A 21,290-nucleotide genomic window follows, 5' to 3' on the forward strand; every position below is an offset into this window, starting at 1 on the left:
AACACAGAGAAAAAAGCTCTGTTTCAAATGTTCAAAATTTATGACATCACAAGTTGGATTCTGATAAAAAAAAAAAAAAAACCCAAAACAAACAAAAAAACCCTCCTCTCTCATGTTTTCTCCACCCATGGAGTCCACCTCCAGCCTAGAGCAAAGCTTCTGAGTAGGTCTGCCATTTTTATTCTCTACAGAGGAGTGATATACTGATAAGAACAAGCTCCAAAAAACAAGCTCATCAACGAGATTCCAAAACTGAGGTTGGGGGCTCATTGCATTTAAAGAGACACACACACCAAAACGGAGCGTTCTGAGAGAGCTGGTTTCTACAGGGTCACAAACCTCCTCTGCTGCTTCATTCATGTTATATTTTGACAAAAGCACTGCACAGATATTTCATTTAGACCACAGGGGACTGTTTGAAAAGGTAGGAAAGTGTATAATATGTTCTCTTTACATTTTTGAGTGCGAGCTATTTTCTTTTTGCTTTTTTAAGTCTGGTGGGAAAGGGTTAAGCTGTCATATGAGGAGAATTGTAACTACAAAGGAAAGGACGGAGTAGTTTGGATCATAACTGCTCTTAGGTATATTCCCCCAAAATACATCTGAATTGAAGAGAAGCAGGAATAATGGAGTTAATCATCTCAATGTACAGAATCTAAAAATAAACTTTTAAGAAAGGTTTCCTTCCAAACTACTGCAAAAATATATCTGAGATTCCCTCTTTGTTGACCACACAAATAAACACTAATTTCTTCATGTGTTTGTGGGTATTGCAAAAAAAAAAACCAAAAAAACAAACATGTAGTTTACAGTTTACACCACTAGGTGGAGTTGGTGACACAGCAGCATCTCTTTACTGGAAAACGCGGAAGTACACAAAGATTGTTCCACCCGAGATTCCGTAGAACAAACCTGCGTCTCTCTTTTGGGACAATTATTTCTTTCCTCTGTCACACTATAACTTCAGTCGGACAATTAAAAGAAGGTAAAATAGTGTTTTTTAAAGTGTAAACTGTATGTACGGTGCCAGGCTTTGGCCCCGTGAAGCATCAGTGTGTCAGTTAGCCTCTGAAGCTAGTTTGTTCATTGCTAACTCTGCTAGCTAAGTTATCTGTCTTCAGAAACAATCAAGACTCTGGGAGTTAGAGTTGAACATACATTTAGTTAAGTCATTTGAACAGCTTCGTAATGGTACAGTTTTAATTAAATGTGAGGTCCTCTCAGCAGGTTATAAATGTCTGTGTGATGGTTTGGACTGAGAGATGACCGACCTGCGCGCGTGACACCAGCCCAGTATCCCATATTCACATTTGAGGTAAATATAGTTTAAATGAAGACTTTCTGCAGTATCACATCATGTGGCACATTACAATAACCAGTTTTATCCTTTTACTCTACAGGTTGCACACAGGGTGACCCATGCTTTCTGATGAGCTTGACTCCAAACCAGAGGTACTCCTGTCATCTTATTTATGCTCAGGCTTTGTGGCAGATGGAGACTTTTTGTTTTATTTGACTTTAAATGATTTTTAAAGCCCTTACTGTCCTTGTCTGAAAGTCTTGTCTCTTTCTTTTTGATCAGCTGCTGGTGCAGTTTGTGCAGAACGCGTCCATCCCCCTTGTGCAGGGTCTGGAGGACTCAGAGTCCAAACACTGCTGCCTGCCTCTACTGGCCCCGGTTGAGAGCTCACTGTGCAGCCCGCTCCAGCTCACAGGTCAGCAATACCATCAGGGTTACCACCACATGCCACACGGTACCACTGCTGATTCAGATGATGAACTATAACTTATATTATTGAAATAATGTGTTTTAACTACATATAGAATAGAGAGGTAAACATGTAAAAGCTGTTGTTTGTAGTAATGAAGGTACAGAGTACTATCACATCAATCTGCAGTTCCTCTCACTTTTATGGCGCTCTATAGACAGTTTCTGGGTTTGTTTGTTGTTGTTTTTTACCAGTTTGGCATACAAATCGATTATATTCTTAATACCTTTTTTATGCTTCTTTAAGTTCTCAGTAAAGTAATCTTTAAGCCCAATCTACACTCATACTTAGCACCCAACAGCCAGAAATGACAATGAGAAATAGGGGAGCATTAAGCAGCCACACTGAATGGGACTCATTGGACTGACCGATTTATACAAAATAAATAGTCACCAAATCTGATATATCAGGTGATAGTTATTTTCCAGGATTGTTTTTATTTGCATCTAGATCGTGTGTTGCATGATGATGCGTACGTGACAGACAGTTGTGGGAGAGAGTTTCCTCTTTTTGATGTCAAGGTCAGTCATCTTATACTAGATTAGGATAGATCTTTATTGTCATTGCTCGAAAAACAGTTTAGCTGCCGTTCTTGTCAGTGGCTCTTGTCACAGACAAATGATGATGTAAAAACAAACATGAAAAGCCCATCATAAAAACAGAGGTTAAAAAGTCAAAATGAAATACTCTGAGGAAGAAAGAAAGTGTAAAGCAGCTGTCAGGTTCAGTAAACAGTGTAGAGCACTGATGAATGAATAATGAAGTGCTGCTGCTGTGATGATTTGTTGGGGAGGGTCAGTGAGTGCTGCACGCGGCAGCTAGTGTAGCAGTCTACTAAATAATCAGTATGGAGGAAAATGCCCATGTTGTCATTTTAAATCACGTTTTCAAACCTCTCTGGATACCTGAAGTTTGTTGTCTATGTGATGCATTTTTCCCCCCACAGCATTTTTTGATATTCTGTCATCACAACATCTCCATGAGCTACCTGTTGGAAACAGAGTTGCTTTCTTCCATGTGTTATTACAATGATCTGACGGCGTCCCACTCTGCTATGGAAACTTTTTTTCAGTGAAATTATGAGAGTCTGAGAAAAACACCAGCAGCTTCAGCTATTCAGGAGACACACCATCCATAACAAACTCAGCATAAATACCTAATGTTGTTCATATAATGAGAAGTTTCATCATGAGTCTGAAGTTGATATTCTTTTCAAAGTGCACTTTGTGAAGCCACTGTAGAGTTTTTACAGCCGCCGGTGTAAAACAAAGCTGGGTTGGTTTCTTTGCTGATTGCTTGCATAGCTGTAAACTGATTTTCTCCGTAGATGGAGGCCTGAGCCATGAGCCTCAGAGTTCTCCCTCACTGTCAGAGTTTGGAGGCGTGTCGGAGCGAAGCCCATTAGTGGTCCAGACACACTCTCATCCACAGGCCTCACCCAGTCCCCCACCCATCCTCCACGACCTGCAGCAGTCGGACAGCCCTTCATACGTCCTGCTCAACCTAGCCAAAGGTAATAAGAACTCGAAACAACAGCCAACCCTTAGCTATTCACATTTAACATATTCTTCAGTTCACACATCTGATAAACACTTCAGAAAAGACAAACTCCTCCTGTCTGCACTGCAGCATTTAATCAACACGTGATCAGCCTTTTCCACATTTATTACAATCAATCAAAGCTTTCTTCCTGTAAGATGACTCACTTCCAGATGGATTTCAAACACTGTTCGAAAAGGCTCAGGAGTTTCACATTAAAACTTTAAATCAGTTTTTTTTTTGTCTGCACTTTGTGTCTCGCACGGCTCCTGATTCTACACGGAGAGCTAAAAAGAAATGGGGTGACACGTTTTTATGAAGAAAACTGTGAATTATTTTGGCTGGAAGAAATGATCCTTGGCAGGCACATTCTCTTGGTTCATCAGCCCTTGGCTGCAGAGCCAGAAAATTAATTTTGGTCCCTTGACATGCACCTTTTGTGCAGCGCTGTGTTCAGTCTGTGACTCAGTGAGCGATGTGACGGATAGAAAAGACTTTCAGGAGGCAGAATCACTTTCTGCCTTTTGTTACTTAGAATTCAGATGTTGAATAAAGGGGGATTGTGTTGTTTTCAGTTGGTGTACGTGTCTGTTTGCCTGCAGCCTTTTAGCCATTCAGAGTCACACACTCAATCCAAATAGCTGAGTGGGTTTGGTGAACAATAATGAATTGAGGGATATGACCTTAAGGGACTCAGATTGTTGATGATCCTGCAGACGTCTGCGATGGCCTTGAGTTTCCTGTTTCACAGTGATTGTCCTTTTCTTCCCTCGCAGGCATCACAGCTTCCTCTGAGTCGCTGATCTTCGCCGCAGATGGCCCCGGTGAGGATGATGATGAGGTGGTCTCATCAGGGGACTACGGGATGGATGTCAGCGCTCCCTGGTATCTTCGAGTACAGGAGCTGGCACACGACAGCCTGATCGCCGCCACACGGGCGCAGCTTGCGAGAGATGCCAAGGCCAACCAGGACGCCAGAGCTGCAAGTGTCAGTAACGGTAAAGTGACCTTGTTTTTATCAGCGCAAGCAGTAACGGCCTGAAAATCAAGTTCAGCTGAAGAGATGCTTTTAAGGATGTGGGCAGGGTTGTTTGTATGTGCTTCAAAGCTAGCAGTCTGACATGGTTAAGGCTAAAAAAAATTAAAAAAAAGAACTAGAAATGATGCTGGTGTGCAGGAGGCAGCACATTTTAGTGTGAGATAACATCAGCTGGTCTACTTACAGCAGGCATCAAAGACGCAAAGAAGAGAAATGAGGTCAGCAGTGAGATGAAAATGTGGTGTAATCAGCGCTGACTAAAACTTTGTTCAGCACTCCTCAGCCGAAGTCTCTCACTCAAAATGAATTTGTAGCTTTCTCTTCATAGATTTACAAATCTGTCTGCAAATATCCAGCACAGCTGTCAGCGCCCCATTATCGTGAAACATTGATCGGGCTTAAGTACCTTTCGGTGTGCCATGTCTCTGATGATTTAATGTGCGTTTAGTAATGTGACTAATGCAGGCTCCAGAGAGGGTACGAGGCAGCAGAGAGAAGCAGGTTAGACGACAGGACAACTTCTGCACAGGTGATGAACAAAACAAGCCATCAAGGAACTGTCACATGAAGGATATTAGATCACCTGATGGTTGAGCTGATGGAAATGTGCTGATCAGGATTAAGAAAAAAAAGAAAGAAGAAGAAGTAATTAACACCACATGTCTGTGTGCTGAGTAAGAAAGCTACCCACAGACGCTGAGCTTAGCACAGATGCCCGACATGAAGGAAGAAAGGTTGGCGCAGAAACACAATTAAAGAGATCAAAACACTGGAGTGGCAGCGTTTTTGGTCATTTCTATGATTATGAAATTCAAACAATGTGTTTACTGTCAGCATTATTCTCATCTCTCGTCGCCCTCTCAGTTCAAAGTTAAATTTAATCTCTCCCCCCCACTGTACAGTTCCCCTCTCTGATCTGAACTGCAGACATTTCTTTTCCTGCAGCACATGGTGCTGTAGAAAGCTGTTGACCCACACCAGGAGCCTGTGCTGCATCACACCACATTTTGACTCTCCTCCACAGGCGGCCCGATCGAGATAGATCTCACTCCTGACATTCAGGGCACCGTGTCTCCGGGCTGCGTCTCTGATCTTTGAACTCGCTCTGAGCCAAATTGCCGCCAGAGGTCCAGGTTAGAAAAAGTGAAAGTTACCATCTCCCGAATTATCTCCTGCACACCTGGATCGTTGGTATTGGGTTTTGTATCATTTTGAGCTTTAAGGAGATCATATTCTTTTACATATCGTTTAATCCCTTTAGACTGCACAGCAGGTAGTGCCGTGTTATTGGATGTTTCAGGCAGTGAGATAAATCCAGTTGCAGGTCCCACAGTTCTTCAAACAGAAGAGTCATTGTTTTAATACAGATATTATGCTAATGATGGTGTGAAGCTCTAACCCTAACCCTGAAATAAGATAAAGACACAGCAGTACACTGTCCTCTGAATACATCTCTCCCAACAGTTCTACATATTGTCTTTGTGGCCTTTCAACTCAGATAATCTTTGTGTGTACGAAGGTGTTTTTACAACACATCTGGCAGCTGTTGTGTCTTCATGACATTTACTGTGGGCTTTAATCACACCCTAAACTGTGCTACAGAGAAAGCAGGGTCCCTGTGCTGTGGTGCTGCATGCATGTGTTTAAAGGAGCCATTATGCAGCCCTGTGGGGTAAGATCGCCTCTCGTTCTATGCAAATGAGCCTTAAAAAAAAAACTCTAATTCAAAAAAAAACATTTGCTAACAGCAACATGCAGACTGAAAAATTAACTTAATTTAATGAATGACTTACTTTAAATTATTTAAATTACTTAAACTACCCCCCCCCCCCCCCCCCCCCCCCCCCCCAATTGAAATCTCATTGAGAACTTGATATTATGAATTTTTTATCTGCAGAAATCACTGTATGAGTTTCTGAATTCTGCATACAGTTACCCAGGGTTCGAAATGTCACTTTTTGACTCACCGGCCAAGTTGGCAGGTAGATTAAAAAAAATTCACCACCCAGACATATTTTGTAAATAGTGTTTTTGTGTAGCATACACATCTGATTACATTTGATTGAGAAGGTGTTGTGTTGAATCAATCACAGATTGATGTCGCAGATTCTATGCTTTTTTCAGAGCAGGAATTTGAGAGATTTTAAAAATACATTTGCTGGCCTCGTCCAGACTTTTTCTGGACGAGCTCCTTTGCTGGCTTTGACCTCGAAGGAGGCTTGTTATATAAAGATTAGAAGTTCGGCTTTATCTGTTGTTGAATCTAGACTTAAACTGGAAACAAGTGGCCGCTCTCGCTTCACTTCATCTCCATGTTGCCAAAAGTGCTTTACAGGTTAAAAAGGTCAAACATGTTAGGTTTTGTATGCGGGCAGAATTGAGCTCCATCAGCAGCTGCTGACCGCTCATCTCCACAATCAGATGCAATACAGGAACAAAGTGCTCGGAGCGGGACGACTTTACAGGCACCAGTATCTTCAGCACAATATCCCTGAGACGAAGAAGATTGCCTGAGCGTTTCACGCACAATTCATGGAGCTATTAGTGCCTCAATCCATCCTTAGTGAATTCTCCCTTTGCATTTAAAAACATGGTTGAGGTCTATTTCCCATGGTTCTTTAGAAGGTTGATTAGATACTTCCTTTTCTTTGCAAAAGAGGTCATTATGGTTTTCAGCTCCACATTTACTGTCCCTTTTAAGCCTCATTAAGATCCATGGAAAGACGGTGACGCGTTCCTGGTCCCGATCTTTTACGTCTTTCATCAGTTATAAGACCGAGACAACAATGTTATTTTTTAGCACAATGTAAGATAGTGTTTTTCAGAGTTGCTGTGGCAGTGAGGAAAGATCCTGAAGCACTGAGCACATTGGTAAATGAGAAGTCTGCGGCAGGCTGTAACTGATTTCACTGTGGGACTAAAAACTCCTCTATCTGAGCCGCGGTAATAGCTGCCCTCCCACCAACTCGCATTAGATTAGACAAGTTTCTTTCAGCAGTGGGGTATCGGTTATGGCTGCATTATTGCCGAGACGCTGTAAGCAAAATTGGACCTGTTAACAGTGTTCAAAGTGGGGGGTCTGAGCAGGTAAAAAGCAAGTGATTGCGTTGTGGGTTGTTTTTCTTTTGGCGGCAGTTGTTCAGCAGGTCTCAGTCACTACCCAGTGATTAGCTTTTTATACGGCCGGACTCCAGAGACAGACCACCTGGCAACTCCTGGATTGTTTTCTTCACAACCCCGCTCACTTTCCTCTTCCTGTTGCCTAGGTGACCACACGCACAGTTTGCTTGCAGAGGGGGACAAGCGAGAGCTCCCGCCTCGGACCAGCCGCCCCCTCTCCAAGCAGATCCTCCGCTGCTCGTTTGAGGGATGCTGCAGGACTTTCACCTGGCCGGCTCATCTCAAATACCACCTCAAAACACACAGGTAACACACACACGCATCACATCACACACAGATACACACCCATTTAACACATCACACATGTGCACATGCACAGCGGTTGAAGATCACGGCTTCAGGTAGCAGTTCCAATAATTTGCTGCTGCCATCAACATTCAACCCTGTGCAAAGACTGGCTGGTGTGGATACATTTAACAAATTGAAAAATAATAGTACACGCTTGCAGGCTAATACAGTCATTACACACTGTCACTTTTAAATGTAATATGAGCAATCAAACCAAACCGTCGAGGGAAATTCAAAGCCACAATAACCTGTAAAACAGAAGTAAGAAGGTTATTATAACGAACAGAATACCAAACATTTATATTGAACAGAAGGAGTTTGGTATGGCATTTCAAATGCTGTTTAAAAATGCCCCAAAATACACAAACAAGAATAGTTTCTTGGGTATTTCAGAAGATGTTGCCATATCGTTCTATGTTATATTACTTCAGAGGCATTTACTGTATAACTCTGGAGGAATGGGAGTAAATAGTGATTAAATATTTTCTCCTCAGGCCTCTGAGACTAGGTGTTGGAGCGGAGCTGTACAGATGTTTTACAGCCGAGTGATCACATGTCTCCACAGGTTTTTCACTTGAAGGCAGAGCGGTAGAATCACAGCTGAAACCTAGAAAGAAATGTACACTTGTGCAGCAGGTGTTGAGCTCACACCAGTGCAGGAAATGTTCTTGTGCTTGCCCCACCTGACCTCAAGCTGGGCTATGAATTAATCTTGTGGTTCGGGGAGGCGCTGAGGCTGGCTTGTTTGGTTTTTTTCCTCACAGGAATGACCGAATGTTCAGGTGTGGTGCGGAGGGCTGCGGGAAGAGCTTCTACGTGCTGCAGAGGCTGCAAGTTCACATGAGGACCCACAACGGTGAGAAGCCCTTCATCTGCAAGGAGAAGAACTGCGGCAAGAAGTTCACCACTGCTGGGAACCTGAAGAACCACAGACGCACGCACACAGGTGGGCGGGCTGGGAGACACACACACACACACACACGTAGAAGCACCACCATGCTGGAAGCAATAACTGACTCAGAGCATTAGACTGCGCTCATTTAATGCGAAGAAGGTGGAGATGTGAAGTGTCAGCAGCACTGGCGCCTCCGATTCACTGCTGCAGTCAAGTATCACTTCTGTCATGTTTTATTTAAGGTGACATTAATATTTCTGATAGACAGTCTGCTTCGTCTTTCCAGGGACCCTTCAGCAGATAAACTAAACAGTGTTTATATCTACCCACAAGTCGAGAAGAAGAGCTTTCTAAGAGCTAGTACATCCTCTTAGTTGAATGTAAAGTCCTCCCATTATGGATACTACAATGAGAAGTGTCTAAATCCCAACATTTATAAGCCGTCAACATTTCTCTTCTTGTAACGTAAATACATTCTTCTGAGCCGCTCCAAAACTGCACACCAGCTTGAAACTACTACATTAAACACCAACGGTGTAGTGCCAGCAGACATGGTAAAGTTAGTGATTGTAAGCAGTCTGACAGCAACTTGGAAACCATCGCCCTGCAAAACCAGAAAGTGTCGTTACTAGTGTTAACATCCAGCTGGGAATAATCAGAGCGGCACAATCATTTGTAAGTTAATTCGGATGCAGTCATGCACAATGTGAAACAAAAGACTTCCTATGACATACATGTAGTTTTATGACCACCTCCATTCTCGGAACATGCACTCACACACACAAGCTCTAACTAACAATCAGTGTTCTCACACATCATCTTACAGCTGTAACAATAATCATTTGTGTGTGTGTGTATATATATATATATTCTTACTTGAATCATATTAATACTTTGTCATCCGATTCACAATCTCAGGTCTTTGAGTTGGTATCAGAAGAGAAGACACAATGCTATTAAAACATCTGAAGTTGGATAAAAAATTTTTATATATGTGACATAATTTAACTTGCATCAATGTAGGTCAGTTGTCGCTGTGGGTAAAAGAGCTGCGTTTAACACCTCCAGACTGCTTTGAGAAGTTTAAACCTATTTTCCCATAGTCTCATCCAATAACTCAATGCATGCAGATCTGCAAAGTAAGGCTTTATTTGTAAATCTTAGTGTGTGTGTGTGTGTGTGTTTCCAGGAGAGAAGCCTTTTCTGTGTGAAGCAGATGGATGTGGGCGATCCTTTGCAGAGTATTCCAGTCTGAGGAAACACATGCTGGTTCATTCTGGTGAGTGGAACAGAGATTACAGGTGGAACGTCCCGGTGCTGTTTTTTTTAATTAGCGGCGTTCAAAATCCACTCTACCCTGATTTGCCTTGAAGAAATGCATCCTGCGGCAGTACAAAGCAGGATCACTTAATTTCACGTCTCTTTATGTTTGTTGTCTGTCGCGTCCCAGGCGAGAAGCCTCATCACTGCGGGATCTGTGGGAAGACGTTCTCTCAGTCGGGCAGCAGGAACGTTCACATGAGGAAGAGGCACGGAGAGGAGGGGCTCAGCACTGAAAGCAGAGAAACAGGTCATTATCCTTTTCCTACACACACACACACACACACACACACACACACACACACACACACACACACACACACTAATCCATGGATTATGTAGCTCCAAGCAGCATATACATTTTAAAAAGAGCACAGAGGAAGAGTTAGTTTAAGTTACATTTAGGAACATTACTTGAATAATTAATGTCTTTTTAGTGGTTAAAAATTAATCATGAAGATTTTTATTGTTCAGGCTTAGTAGCTGAATCTTTTTGGACAGCTCATATCGCTGGAAAAGTAGAGATAGAGCTGCAGAGAGGCCTGTTGGGTATCTTGTCATGGGGTCAGATTTGTCTGTAATCACCAAATTAAAACAGCACAATAACTAAAACTCATGTCTTCAAGCTCCTTTTGCTGTCAACAAACAAATTACTCAGATAGATGAGTGGGTGTTTTGTAAATCTCCAACTGCAGCTGTGGAGAAATGTACCCCTGTTCACTCCTGCCTCTCCTCTCAGTGTCGGCTCCAGTACCGCTTCAGAATAAAAGCATCTCTCAATGAGCTGTGTATGTTCAAACATAGCGTCTAATTGTACAAAATCGGCTTAAATTAGGTTGTCTTCTTGGCATGAAACATGAGAGCAGACAGAGTGTTTTCCTCCTTGTCACATTTGTGTAGCAGTGGGAAGCACGGCAGCTGAATCACCACAGAGGAAACGGCTGCCAAAGCTCTAATTATAAACAGCAGATTTATTCGGGTCAGCCTCCCCGAAGACGCTGGTCTTTTGTAAAAAAGCGGAGCAAAAGAAAGATGCAGCTTCACAACAGAGGGGTAGACTCTGTGTTATTTATACCAGATGAATTATTAAATCGAGTTTGTTGGAATAAGGACAGTCCTAAAAACAACCCCAAGAAAAGGCGTCAAAAGGTAACTTTAAAAGTTGGAAGTAATGAGCAGATTTCACTCTTGAACACTGATGTCTCAGGCTCGTGTTCATTTTTGGCTGTTTATCCTGAAACAGGGTTCAACTTGTTTTAATCAGCGTACTTCTTTTTCGATTCTCTCTCTCCCCCACAATTAATTAAAATATATCTATATAAAAAAATACATAAATAAATAACCTTGTGTACCATGAAAAAACAGTGTATGTGTTTTTATGAACTTCTAAGACGTAGATCATACAGATCAGGTCAACCTGTTTTCCATTCTATTAAAGGGCCAGTAGTTTAACTCACTATTCAAAGTTACACTGTCATACCTTGACTTTTCTGTTTGTGTCCCACAGGTGAGGCTCTGACACAAAGCAGCCTGCTGGAGGCAGACGGCGAAAATGGACATATGGTCACCATGGCAACAGCTGTAGAGCCCATGAACCTCCATCACGCTATGCTGAGATCACCAGGTAAGACATGACGTCTCACAGCACAATGACTGCGTTGTGAACCGTGTTCGTGTTAATGTCAGAAAAACCAACCTATCGGTACCTCAATCCTAAACTTCTCCCTCGTGGCAGAAAAAAATGGTGTTGTCTTGATTTCAGGTATATCAGTTGTAAGAACAAAAACATCTCATTTTGCATGAAGAAAAAGGGACAAAAATCTTCTACAAACGTTGCCAACCGGCTCAGTGATGACACATCTCTGCACGGAGAAAAGCTCAGCCAGCTAGTAGATTCAAGATGAACCTTAGTGATTCTGCTAAATGCAACACCTGCTTCCCTGCCGTGGGCACATAAGTACATATGTTATGCTATTGTGATGCTATTTATACTCTGTGGATATTTCTATCCCATCTGTCGCCTTGTTCTCTCTTTGTTGTAGTCCTGCTGTTTGCTCCAGAAACATTTCTAAGCTGATGGCATTGCAGATAGAATTCACTAAAAACACATTCACATATCTATCTATCTATCGATCTATCTATCGATCTATCGATCCATCTCTATATATATATATGACATATGATCATATTTTACAATTCGAGGGCTCAACACCATGAAGCTTCATTATATGAATTCTGCTCATTCTCCAGCTGTCAAAATGACTCGGCCCCATGTTTATAACTATAACGCTTGTGGTTGTAAAATGTATCTTCCTCTTGAGATCCTCTCCATCTTACAGTACACAGGATGACCACATTAAGGCGACAATTAACAAGTCTCGCTTACATTCCCATCTCTTTTTGTCCGTCTGTGTTTTCTGTGATCTGAACATCAAAGAAATATTGACAACTTCTGCCAAACACCAGAGAGCTGCAGCACTAAAATAAAATGATTGTCACAAAGAGAATATTATAACCTTATAGTGCAATTTACTTAATAAGGCATTTATGTAACAGGCAAAAAAAAGGGACCAACGTTCTGTTAACACTTTCGACAGTTTCAACAAATAAAAACACAAACTTTTGTAGGTTCTGCAATGTTGTGTAAGATTCGCCCACAGCTCAATTTTTCGTCAGTTATTTATATGGGTAGTTTCACTTTTTGCATGTTTGAAAAGAGTTTATAGCATTTATCTATTGATTTTAACTCTTGAGAACCCCCACCTCTAATCTGCATTTCATAAAGTCATCATGTCACTCCTCAATAGCATTTACTCCCTTGGTGTTTTACTCTGAATATTTTTATAGGCTCATTAAAGGGATGATTGAATGTCCTTCTGCTTTTATTAAATTGGCCGGTCAGCATTAAAACAATGAAGTTTAAAAGGGTGATAGTATTCAGAAACTCAAGGACAAATGTCATTTTAGAGTTTTGTCGTCTCATCACAAACGCAGCTTAGCATTCAGATCATATACGATTTACAGGCGACTCACTGTTTGCGAGATTTCATGCTCAAAGTTAGTTTCTCTTTACCTCCTCTCCTTTGTGTCTCTCCCTCCAGGCTCTGCAGACTCAGTGGTAGTTCTCTCACAGCCACATGAATTGGTGACCATGACCACCGATGGCCATGCGTATGGAGAAGATGTGGTGTCGCTGCTGTAGTCTTCCATCATAAAATAATATACATACACACACTGCCATTTTCTGCAGTTACATTGGCAGTCAGAGAGGACTAAAAGTAGACCTTTATTTGTAAATAGACTAATCAATGACTTTAACCCCTGTAGATATCTGTAATTAGCAACGGATGATGGTTTTATTTTGAAAAGTGAGAAATGGCGAAGCTTCTACAAACAACATTTTTCCTCAAGTTTTTGAACTCAAATACTCCCAAAGAAAAACTGAGACGGGTTAAAAAGTTTATGAAAATATAGTATGACCGTGCATTGTTCTGAGAAACGAAAGGTTCAAATGCAGTGATGATATTCTCTGATAGAAACGAGTCCTGCCAGAGCTGACCAAGTCGATGGTCAAATTGAAATAAACCAGGAAAGAGAATACATTATTATATGTACGTATCAGGAAAACATCTCATTAAAAACCTGTTTCAGCTCAGTCTATCACACTGCTGCATGTAAACACTGGTCACAACCACTCTGTGTATCAGCCTGAGTAAAACACAGAAACATCCATCTGAAACAAAATGCCCAAAGCTGCTTGACTCAGCGTGTTATTGGTTCACTTCTTCCACTCCAAGAGTGGACCTCCACTCCGCTCCCCTTCTTCTCTGAGTAAGGCACACAGCTCATTTACAGCTCAATATATTAACGCTTGAGAATAATTGCTTTTTAAATGAAATGACAAATTAAACACGAGGTTACAAATAAACAGCAGATGTCTGAGGCTCGTAGATAAGGCAGTGCCCACTCGAAGCAGTGTTTGTTCCTCCTCCTCCTCCTCCTCCTCTTCAGTGGATCTTCAGGTGTTGGAAGTGATCCAATGTGGCGCCTAAAGCCCAGCTTGCCTCCACGTTGTTCACTTTCTTGGTCAACTAGAGGGAGGAGGAAACCCAACACCAAATCACTAAAATGCCTTTTATATTTATTGAATTAAAAAAAGTGACAATGTTTGTGTCGTTTTTTCATGTTTTTTTCAACTTTTCATACAAAGTCGGGGCATCATTCTTTTCAGGTGACTATTTAGTGCCACTTTAGTTAAAAAGTGCAGTTTGTGTTTTCTCAAGTGTTATTTTTTAATCTTCTCATCCATAATCTGTTTAAATGATCGTAACAAATGCTAAATATGGGTTATTTTAATGCACTCATGTATTTAAATGAGTTCACAGCTTTTGATTCATACTTTTTTCCAGAGCTTTATTATGTGAGAAGGGAGTTATTTTACAATAATTAACCTTGTAAAATGTGCTTTCCTTTTTGTTGCCTCTGTTACATTACATGTTGTGAGTTCTGCCTCACCTGCAGCACGGTGCTCTCCTTGAAGCCAAACCCATCCTTGAGCAGACAAGTGATGTAGGTCATGTCCATGCAGAGGAAAGAAGTGACGGGAGAGTTCTTGTTCATCTTATTGCACACTAGGCAGACAGAGGGGGGAGTGGTGTCTGTTAGGATGGGTAATCAGTCATCTGTATTCTGCTGAGAGACTGAGGGCAGGATTTCAGAAAGCAGCGAGGACACTCGTCCAGACAGTTGAGATGCGCACTGTGTCTCAAGTACTGGGAGCTGCAGATCTGTCATTGTTACCATGCATTGCTTCTTACACTCTTTAGCTCTCTTCTTGAAGTGTCTGACCTCCAGCAACCCTCCTTGGACTCCATCTGCAACATGGGAGGGAGGATTTGGGTCATTTAAATGTTATCCCTATCATTACGAGAGAACAGCTACATTTACAGTTCTTCAATACTATTAACAGAACAGGTGCCCTTTTAGCTCAGACTGGCAGAGGATAGCAATTTCTCTAATAACTGCAAACCTATAAGTCGTCAAATCTACCGAGACATGTGTTGATGACTCACATTGTCCTGTCTGTGTCAGGCACTGGGATGCGTAATAACACCCTGCTGGGTCTGTATAATTATGTAAGGTGTGTGTGAGAGTGTGCTCACCGATAAGGCCTGCATCCACCGCTCTGTCAAAGTAATAGGAGAATGCATAGAAGACGCTGCTGTCTTCCAGCTCGTAGGTCTGATGAATAATCCCCTTCACCACCTTGAGTACCTCCTGATAACAGAGCTTGTATCCTGAATAACCTGGAGAGGAAACCGAGACAGCCGTGTGAATTATGCATCTTTCACTGGAACAACAACATGAAATGATGTGTAATACCACTAAGTCCTTTTTAACGGGCTTTAAAAGCTTTACTACGGATGTTTGGTTGCTATCACAAGAGTTGAGAGTTTTGTATTTGCTCAAATGTGTCATTTGGATTTCCTCTGTAGTGTAAGATTAAACCCATCACAATGAGCTTCAAAGGGGGTTTTAAGAATTGTTTATTTCTACACCAATGGCTCTGAATTGTGTAAACTCAACACAACCATGTGTTACATGAACAGGATCTTACCATCTGGATGTCCGCTGACTTGATAGGTCAGCCCTCCAAAACTCCATTTCTCCCTGAACTTCTTTGGCAGGCAGGAACTTTTGAAAACCCGCCACTCCAACCCTGTGAGAGCAGAAACGTGACTCATTCAATTTCTGACCGACTCAACAGCTTCACTAACGGTGACTGTGGCCTGAGAAGGTCTCAAGAACTGGGGACCAACTCGATTTCCCCTGAAGCTCTTCAGTGAGTCAACTCAGGGTTTGGTTTGAATTGTTGAGTTGACAGAAACGACTTGAACGACTTCCTACAAAAACACGGTTGACCTCCTTATGAGTGTTTGGAGGAAGACGGAGACGGGAGAGAGTGCTTGGAGAACTGACTCACTGTTCTGTCTCCATCAGAGATGCACACAATGAACAACTCTGACCCAGAGCTAATGGCGACAGGCCACCTTTTCATCATGTAAGCACAGTACCTTCTGCACCCAGAGCGCCGAGTGTGGCCAGTCGCGCTGCCATCAGACCATTTCCAAGGTAACTGGATGGAGGACAAAAAGATTTTCACACAGTTAAAAGAGAGAACAGGAACAGACTGGGTATGTAACAAGTAAGTCATACTGTAATTAGGCCAAACAAATGGTCATTCTATTATTCACCTCCCGATGACTAACCAGAAAAATGAAGCTGTCCTAATTAAAAAGGCTGATCAGATGTAGATGAACAGTTTGAACACAAATGTTTGCATTAGTGCCGGGTAAAGTCGACAGTGGAAGCCACTGAAAAATTACAAAAAATCTATATATTTTGAATAGAAACAACTGATGTGGTCACAAATAATTCAAAAATAGTAAAACTGTGATATGACATAGACAACCACTCAATCTGTTACCTGTGTGTGTACAGCTGAAATGTTGAGTTGAAGATCTCAAATCTGCCAACATTACCATCAACAGGAACACTTTCATTGGTTTTCTGATGTGGAATGAGAAAGAAATAGTATTAAATTTTTCTAATTTGTACACATCTGCAAAAAAAAAAAAAAAACTGACCCTGAGTTTTGGCAGGAAAGTGATTTGCGTGGATCCTCCTCCCAAATCCAAGATCCCCACTGTCTTCTTTGTTTGTGCTTTCAGGTGACCTAAAAAACGTTTCACACTTTAATCCCTCTGCCACAACAAAGCAGAGCTAATCAGTTACACCTAAGATGTTATCTTCAAAAGGCCAGTTTGATACAGAATGTGCAAATCGAACAGAACAAGAAATCCCAACACTGAGTCTGATAAAAATCACAGCTTGAGCCTTTGGGCTGCAGAATCATTGGTAGCCTGTATTTGTGAACAAGGGTCTATAATAAGACACTGACAAATTATCGCACTTACTTAAATCTGGATGTACAATTGTTGAGCTCAATACAATACAATCAGGGAATTATGTCTTCTTTATTGCAGACAGCCTAGACATGAGTTTAGAGCACTCACCAGTCAGAAAGTTGATAGATATCCAAGCCAGGACTCCTTCATAAAAGAAATAGGCAAAAAAGGAATACATTACAGCTGAAATGCATTTGCTCATTTCAGAAAATTTCACGACAAATGTTTATTGAAATGACATCGTTGACGGCAAACACATAAAAGAACACCCGAAAACAAGGTTAAAAATGCCAACAAATCATTTACACTGCAGAAAAACAAATGTTCTGCACATCATCACAGTTTCTAACGCCTCAACACCTTGGAGTTGAAGGGTGAGTTCCTTTACTTAAGAGTCATCATAAACAACAGCAATAATCTCCTGCAATTAAGTTCAATGTTTGCAGTAAACACAGAGTCCTCATAGAAATTACAACCCACTCTTTAAGCAGGCCAGAGGAATCTCTGATGCCACCTCTAAAGCGCTGCGCAGAGAACATGAGTGGCTGTGATTACTGACGAAAGTGTTGCTTGTCAGGGCAGAGGGTGGGCAGACGTTACCTTCATTGGTGCCATTCATTATGCTGACGCTGTTGTCTGGGACCAAAAAAGGAGATTCATCAAACACATGTTGAACCTAGAGAGGGAGAAGAGGAGAGAGGGAGCAGAAAAGAAATGGCCTGTAATGGTAGCTCATCCGGAGGTGCCCTCCGCTTGAAAAGGTTTAATTAATCTCCTCGGGGGGATTAATAAAGTATCACTTATCTTCCAAGGTGCCCCAGGGCCGTCCATTACTATCTTATCCCTTCCACTCTAAGCTCCCACCACTCTGATAACAATACTCTTCCTCTTGTGTCTGAACTATCTGCCATAGCAGAAGAAATGTTCCTTTCTTTCTGCTGGCTCCTTCTATGGATAAGAGGTTGCACACTCCTTTTCAGAGTGTCAGACAATGTAGCGCCTAACAACTCCCCTAAAAAAAAAAAAAACCTGCTCTCTCTTTTTTTGCAGAGCTCCCAACAGTATGTCACATCTCAGTACCTCTACACTCTTTTTACCTGCTCCAGCAGAGCCTGGGCTTTCTCGGCAGCCAGCAGCCTGAGTCCAGCTGTGGCTCTGAGCACCACTGGAGTCCTCTTCCATTCCAGACGAGGCACAGTCTTCTTTGCCACCTTCAGCAGCATCCTCACCGTGTGTGCGGCCTTTAGAAAAAGTACGACACAGCACTGACAACAGGGTGACTGCTAAGAGCCGTGAAAACACTTCAAGTGTTACATATCAGTCACTTGTTTGTCACTTTGCTCTTCTCACTTCCTGCCTACTTTCATTAGTGAAATGTGATTCCCCCGCTGAGGGAGCCAACAGCAGCCTCTCTGAATACAATGTAGAGCTAGCAGACCTTTCCTTTCAGCTCAATATCATTGATTAGATTTGAAAATGAACTCACCATTTCAGGGGAGTCAGCATACCCAGACAAACCCGGCTTTACAGAATGGAACATCTCATTATCCAAAACTGGCAGCTCCGCTAAAAGATAGAAAATCTCCCCTCATCAAATATGCAGCAAGCTATTAAAAGCATTAAGACACTTAAATCTGCTTAGCATACATACATAGACTACATCCCCTTATTATTCAAAAGTGAGGCATGTTGACTCTGCCAAGATGGGATTATTACTTAAAGAGTGAAGGAATTCAAGTATAACCTCTACCCCTGCAGTTAAAGCGAGCACGTTTACAGAAGCTGACAGCTTGTGACTCAACTGTAAATCTAAATTCTTTTTGATATCTTTATAATATTTGACAAACAGTGCAAATAAAATGTACAACACCTTTTCAGCATTAACATACAGCCTTTAACCTGCCTCTCAGCCTGCATGCTGATATAATAATGTGATTGAAAGAGCAGAAGGTAGCAGGTCAGAATACAACAAGCTATTACCTGAGTCACCCTGGATGAATGTGTACACATGAATGCGTGTCCCTGTGCTTCCTGCATCAAACATCACTGCATAGAAGATCCTGCTATGGTTCGCAGGTCGGCTGAGGCTGGGAAGGATGCTCCCGATGCTGTTTGTCAAATCCAGGAGAGAGGTCTTGATCTGGGCTTGGCTCAGGTCTACCACAGCCAGCAGGACCAGGAGTGGAATTTGTACAGAGAGCTTCATCTTCACTCTGGAGAAAAGGCAAGAACACAACAGACTCGTTGCAAGACTGTGTCACTGTAAATGTTTTTAAAAGGCATCTGCTGGCTTGTAATGGAAGATGTTGGATGACTTCATGACAAGCACAGAAGAGCCAGAGGTAATTGAGATATTTACGCCAGGGTTTCTGACCACTCCCTGTCCGACTTCCCAGCTAACCACACACAGACGTATCCCAAAGTCAACTCTTCTACCTGCTGAGTCGACTCCTGTGGACGCTTTAGAAAAACATCACACTTTCAACATGTTGGACTTAAATTGGCTAACTTTAATCCTTTGATCTTGATGATCAATCAATACACGGCAACTCAAGCGTGTCTCTACATCTTTCTACAAAACTCAGATAAGAAATGTGAGGAATGATGTCTTCAAAGCTTCATTGAGACGCTGCTGTGTGGGAGAACCCTGCTGAGACAATGTCAACCTAACGCTAAGAGAAAACCTCACACTAAAAAAAACGTTTCTCTTACTGCCTGCAGATTCCAATTTAAGTTTCAAATTCAGTAATTTCACTTGGACGATTGCCTCGAGCAAGATAGAAAACTTAATGGGATGTTTGATGGAATCGTGACTTACAGATAAAAGTACTTTATAAAAACAGGCGTCCTGACTCTGGTCCCTTACTCCTCTTTTATTTATTCCATCACTGAAGTGTTTAAAAACTAAAGTGTAAACTAAAAAAGAGCATTGGGCCTGAAGGAAAAAGAAGAATTATTTAAATCTTGTTTTCGGCCTGAGTGTTTGCTCATATGAAGCTGCTTTGTTTTGGGAGATTAGGTGCAATTATAGATGAACCTAAACAATATCATCAAATGAGGAGTCACATGCCTTGGATACTCAGCAGCTAGAATAAACAAAAAAAAAAGTCATGCTAGCTAGTATGTACATATTAGATCTTTTAATCCAAACAATATTAATGTGTTGGCCCAGAGTGGACAAAGTGCTCTGAGTGGTCTATAGACAAGTCTGCTTAAGAGAAAATTAAAAAATCTGCATTAATCACTACACTTTCCTTGCCTGTTGTTTCAAAAAAAAAAAAACATATCTAGGGCAGACTTAGGGCAGTAAACACGTTCAAGTGAGACTCAGCTCAGAAATTAAACAAATCAATATTCTCACTGCTGGATAATTTTACTAATACAAAACAAGTTGTCTTAAATACAAACATCTTTTTTTCAAGGCTCAATACGACAACATTTGAACTAATCACATGTTTATTATTAGCAAATATGTGAGCACTTTAGGATGTCTGCGATCTGTCAGGGTTTACTTTTGGCTTGCCCGTTATTAGACAGTTTAAGAACTAAATAATCTGTGTTTTACTGTGGTGTTCACAGAAATATAGAAGCCCATTTTTGCATTCAAATCTCAAGCAGCTGTTTCCAATGCACTAATGCGTTACAGCCATAGACTATAAATATGACATTTGTTCAGCCAATGATCACCAACTGGATGAAGAGCAGAAAACAGGCTCTGTTGCCGTATATATTGAGTATATTGTGGCAACATGTCTACCGACATCGTCGTGCAGACCTTACAGTCCAGAAAAGTGGTGAACTGTGTCAGCCTGTTTGTGGACAGCTACATTTGATGTCAGTGAAATAGATTTTAAAGTTAACGTCGCCATAATGTTCACCCTGAACTATTGTGTCAGCTGGTAGTAGCATGAAGCTTAACAACCACGTGGTACAAACCGGTTCATCAAAGGAGCTGAAAGTTATCACGAGACTTAAAGAGCACCGAAACGATTCAAAAGCACAACGTAAACGCTATTATCAGCGTCTGTTTTTGGCATGAAAACAGTCCTGGCTCACCATGATGTCCGACTAGCTGCAGCAGCTGACTCCTCGTGACGTCATCGGCGTTATGGCAGTTACTGAGAGTCTCGTGCACTGTTCACTCACCCATACATGTCAGAATAAAACATGAATAAGCATGGCGAGTAACCACACACTAATACAATATGCTCACTCTGGTGTAGCATTATTTCTGCCGTTTACATTTTACCGGCTGTTAAAACAGGAAGAAACGTCCAGCAGATAAATTATAG

At 41.7% G+C, this 21,290-nt stretch overlaps 2 protein-coding genes across 5 annotated transcripts; one reads left to right on the top strand and one right to left on the bottom strand.

Moving 5' to 3' along the window:
- Positions 1–851: 851 nt before the first annotated feature.
- Positions 852–14,199, top strand: znf410 (zinc finger protein 410). 3 transcript variants are annotated; one of them, XM_079342433.1, is made up of 12 exons: positions 852–985; positions 1,225–1,315; positions 1,401–1,452; positions 1,583–1,715; positions 3,097–3,282; positions 4,085–4,306; positions 7,614–7,773; positions 8,580–8,761; positions 9,900–9,989; positions 10,161–10,280; positions 11,538–11,654; positions 13,132–14,199. In XM_079342433.1, the coding sequence occupies exons 3-12, from the start codon at positions 1,420–1,422 to the stop codon at positions 13,230–13,232; spliced, it is 1,344 nt and encodes a 447-aa protein (XP_079198559.1). In that variant the 5' UTR covers positions 852–985; positions 1,225–1,315; positions 1,401–1,419; the 3' UTR covers positions 13,233–14,199. The 3 variants fall into 3 exon arrangements, with proteins under 3 accessions (XP_079198559.1, XP_079198561.1, XP_079198560.1); XM_079342435.1 differs by having other exon boundaries at positions 8,580–8,671; XM_079342434.1 differs by having other exon boundaries at positions 1,228–1,315.
- entpd5b (ectonucleoside triphosphate diphosphohydrolase 5b) lies at positions 13,301–21,129 on the bottom strand. Of its 2 annotated transcripts, XM_079342454.1 has the most exons (14): positions 21,055–21,129; positions 18,979–19,211; positions 18,485–18,564; positions 18,096–18,239; positions 17,599–17,674; positions 17,107–17,142; positions 16,678–16,766; positions 16,518–16,600; positions 16,105–16,166; positions 15,648–15,749; positions 15,193–15,336; positions 14,848–14,904; positions 14,546–14,661; positions 13,301–14,121 (listed from the first exon to the last, which is right to left on the bottom strand). In XM_079342454.1, exons 2-14 carry the CDS (start codon positions 19,202–19,204, stop codon positions 14,038–14,040), a joined length of 1,299 nt encoding a protein of 432 aa, XP_079198580.1. In that variant the 5' UTR covers positions 19,205–19,211; positions 21,055–21,129; the 3' UTR covers positions 13,301–14,037. The 2 variants fall into 2 exon arrangements, with proteins under 2 accessions (XP_079198580.1, XP_079198581.1); XM_079342455.1 differs by lacking the exon at positions 13,301–14,121 and having other exon boundaries at positions 14,660–14,730.
- Positions 21,130–21,290: the final 161 nt, after the last annotated feature.

Source organism: Symphodus melops, assembly GCF_947650265.1.
Source record: "Symphodus melops genome assembly, chromosome: 1".
Taxonomy (NCBI): Eukaryota; Metazoa; Chordata; class Actinopteri; order Labriformes; family Labridae; genus Symphodus; species Symphodus melops.

Excerpts from the sequence above, each read along its gene's own strand:
- znf410 (XM_079342433.1), top strand. The coding sequence starts at position 1,420 with ATGCTTTCTGATGAGCTTGACTCCAAACCAGAG. Across the intron at positions 1,716-3,096 it reads CAGCCCGCTCCAGCTCACAG|ATGGAGGCCTGAGCCATGAG; the intron begins GTCAGCAATACC and ends TTTTCTCCGTAG. Across the intron at positions 10,281-11,537 it reads CACTGAAAGCAGAGAAACAG|GTGAGGCTCTGACACAAAGC; the intron begins GTCATTATCCTT and ends TGTGTCCCACAG.
- entpd5b (XM_079342454.1), bottom strand. The coding sequence starts at position 19,204 with ATGAAGCTCTCTGTACAAATTCCACTCCTGGTCCTGCTGGCTGTGGTA. Across the intron at positions 16,601-16,677 it reads CTTTCCTGCCAAAACTCAGG|AAAACCAATGAAAGTGTTCC; the intron begins GTCAGTTTTTTT and ends ATTCCACATCAG. Across the intron at positions 16,167-16,517 it reads TTTCAGCTGTACACACACAG|TTACCTTGGAAATGGTCTGA; the intron begins GTAACAGATTGA and ends TCCTCCATCCAG.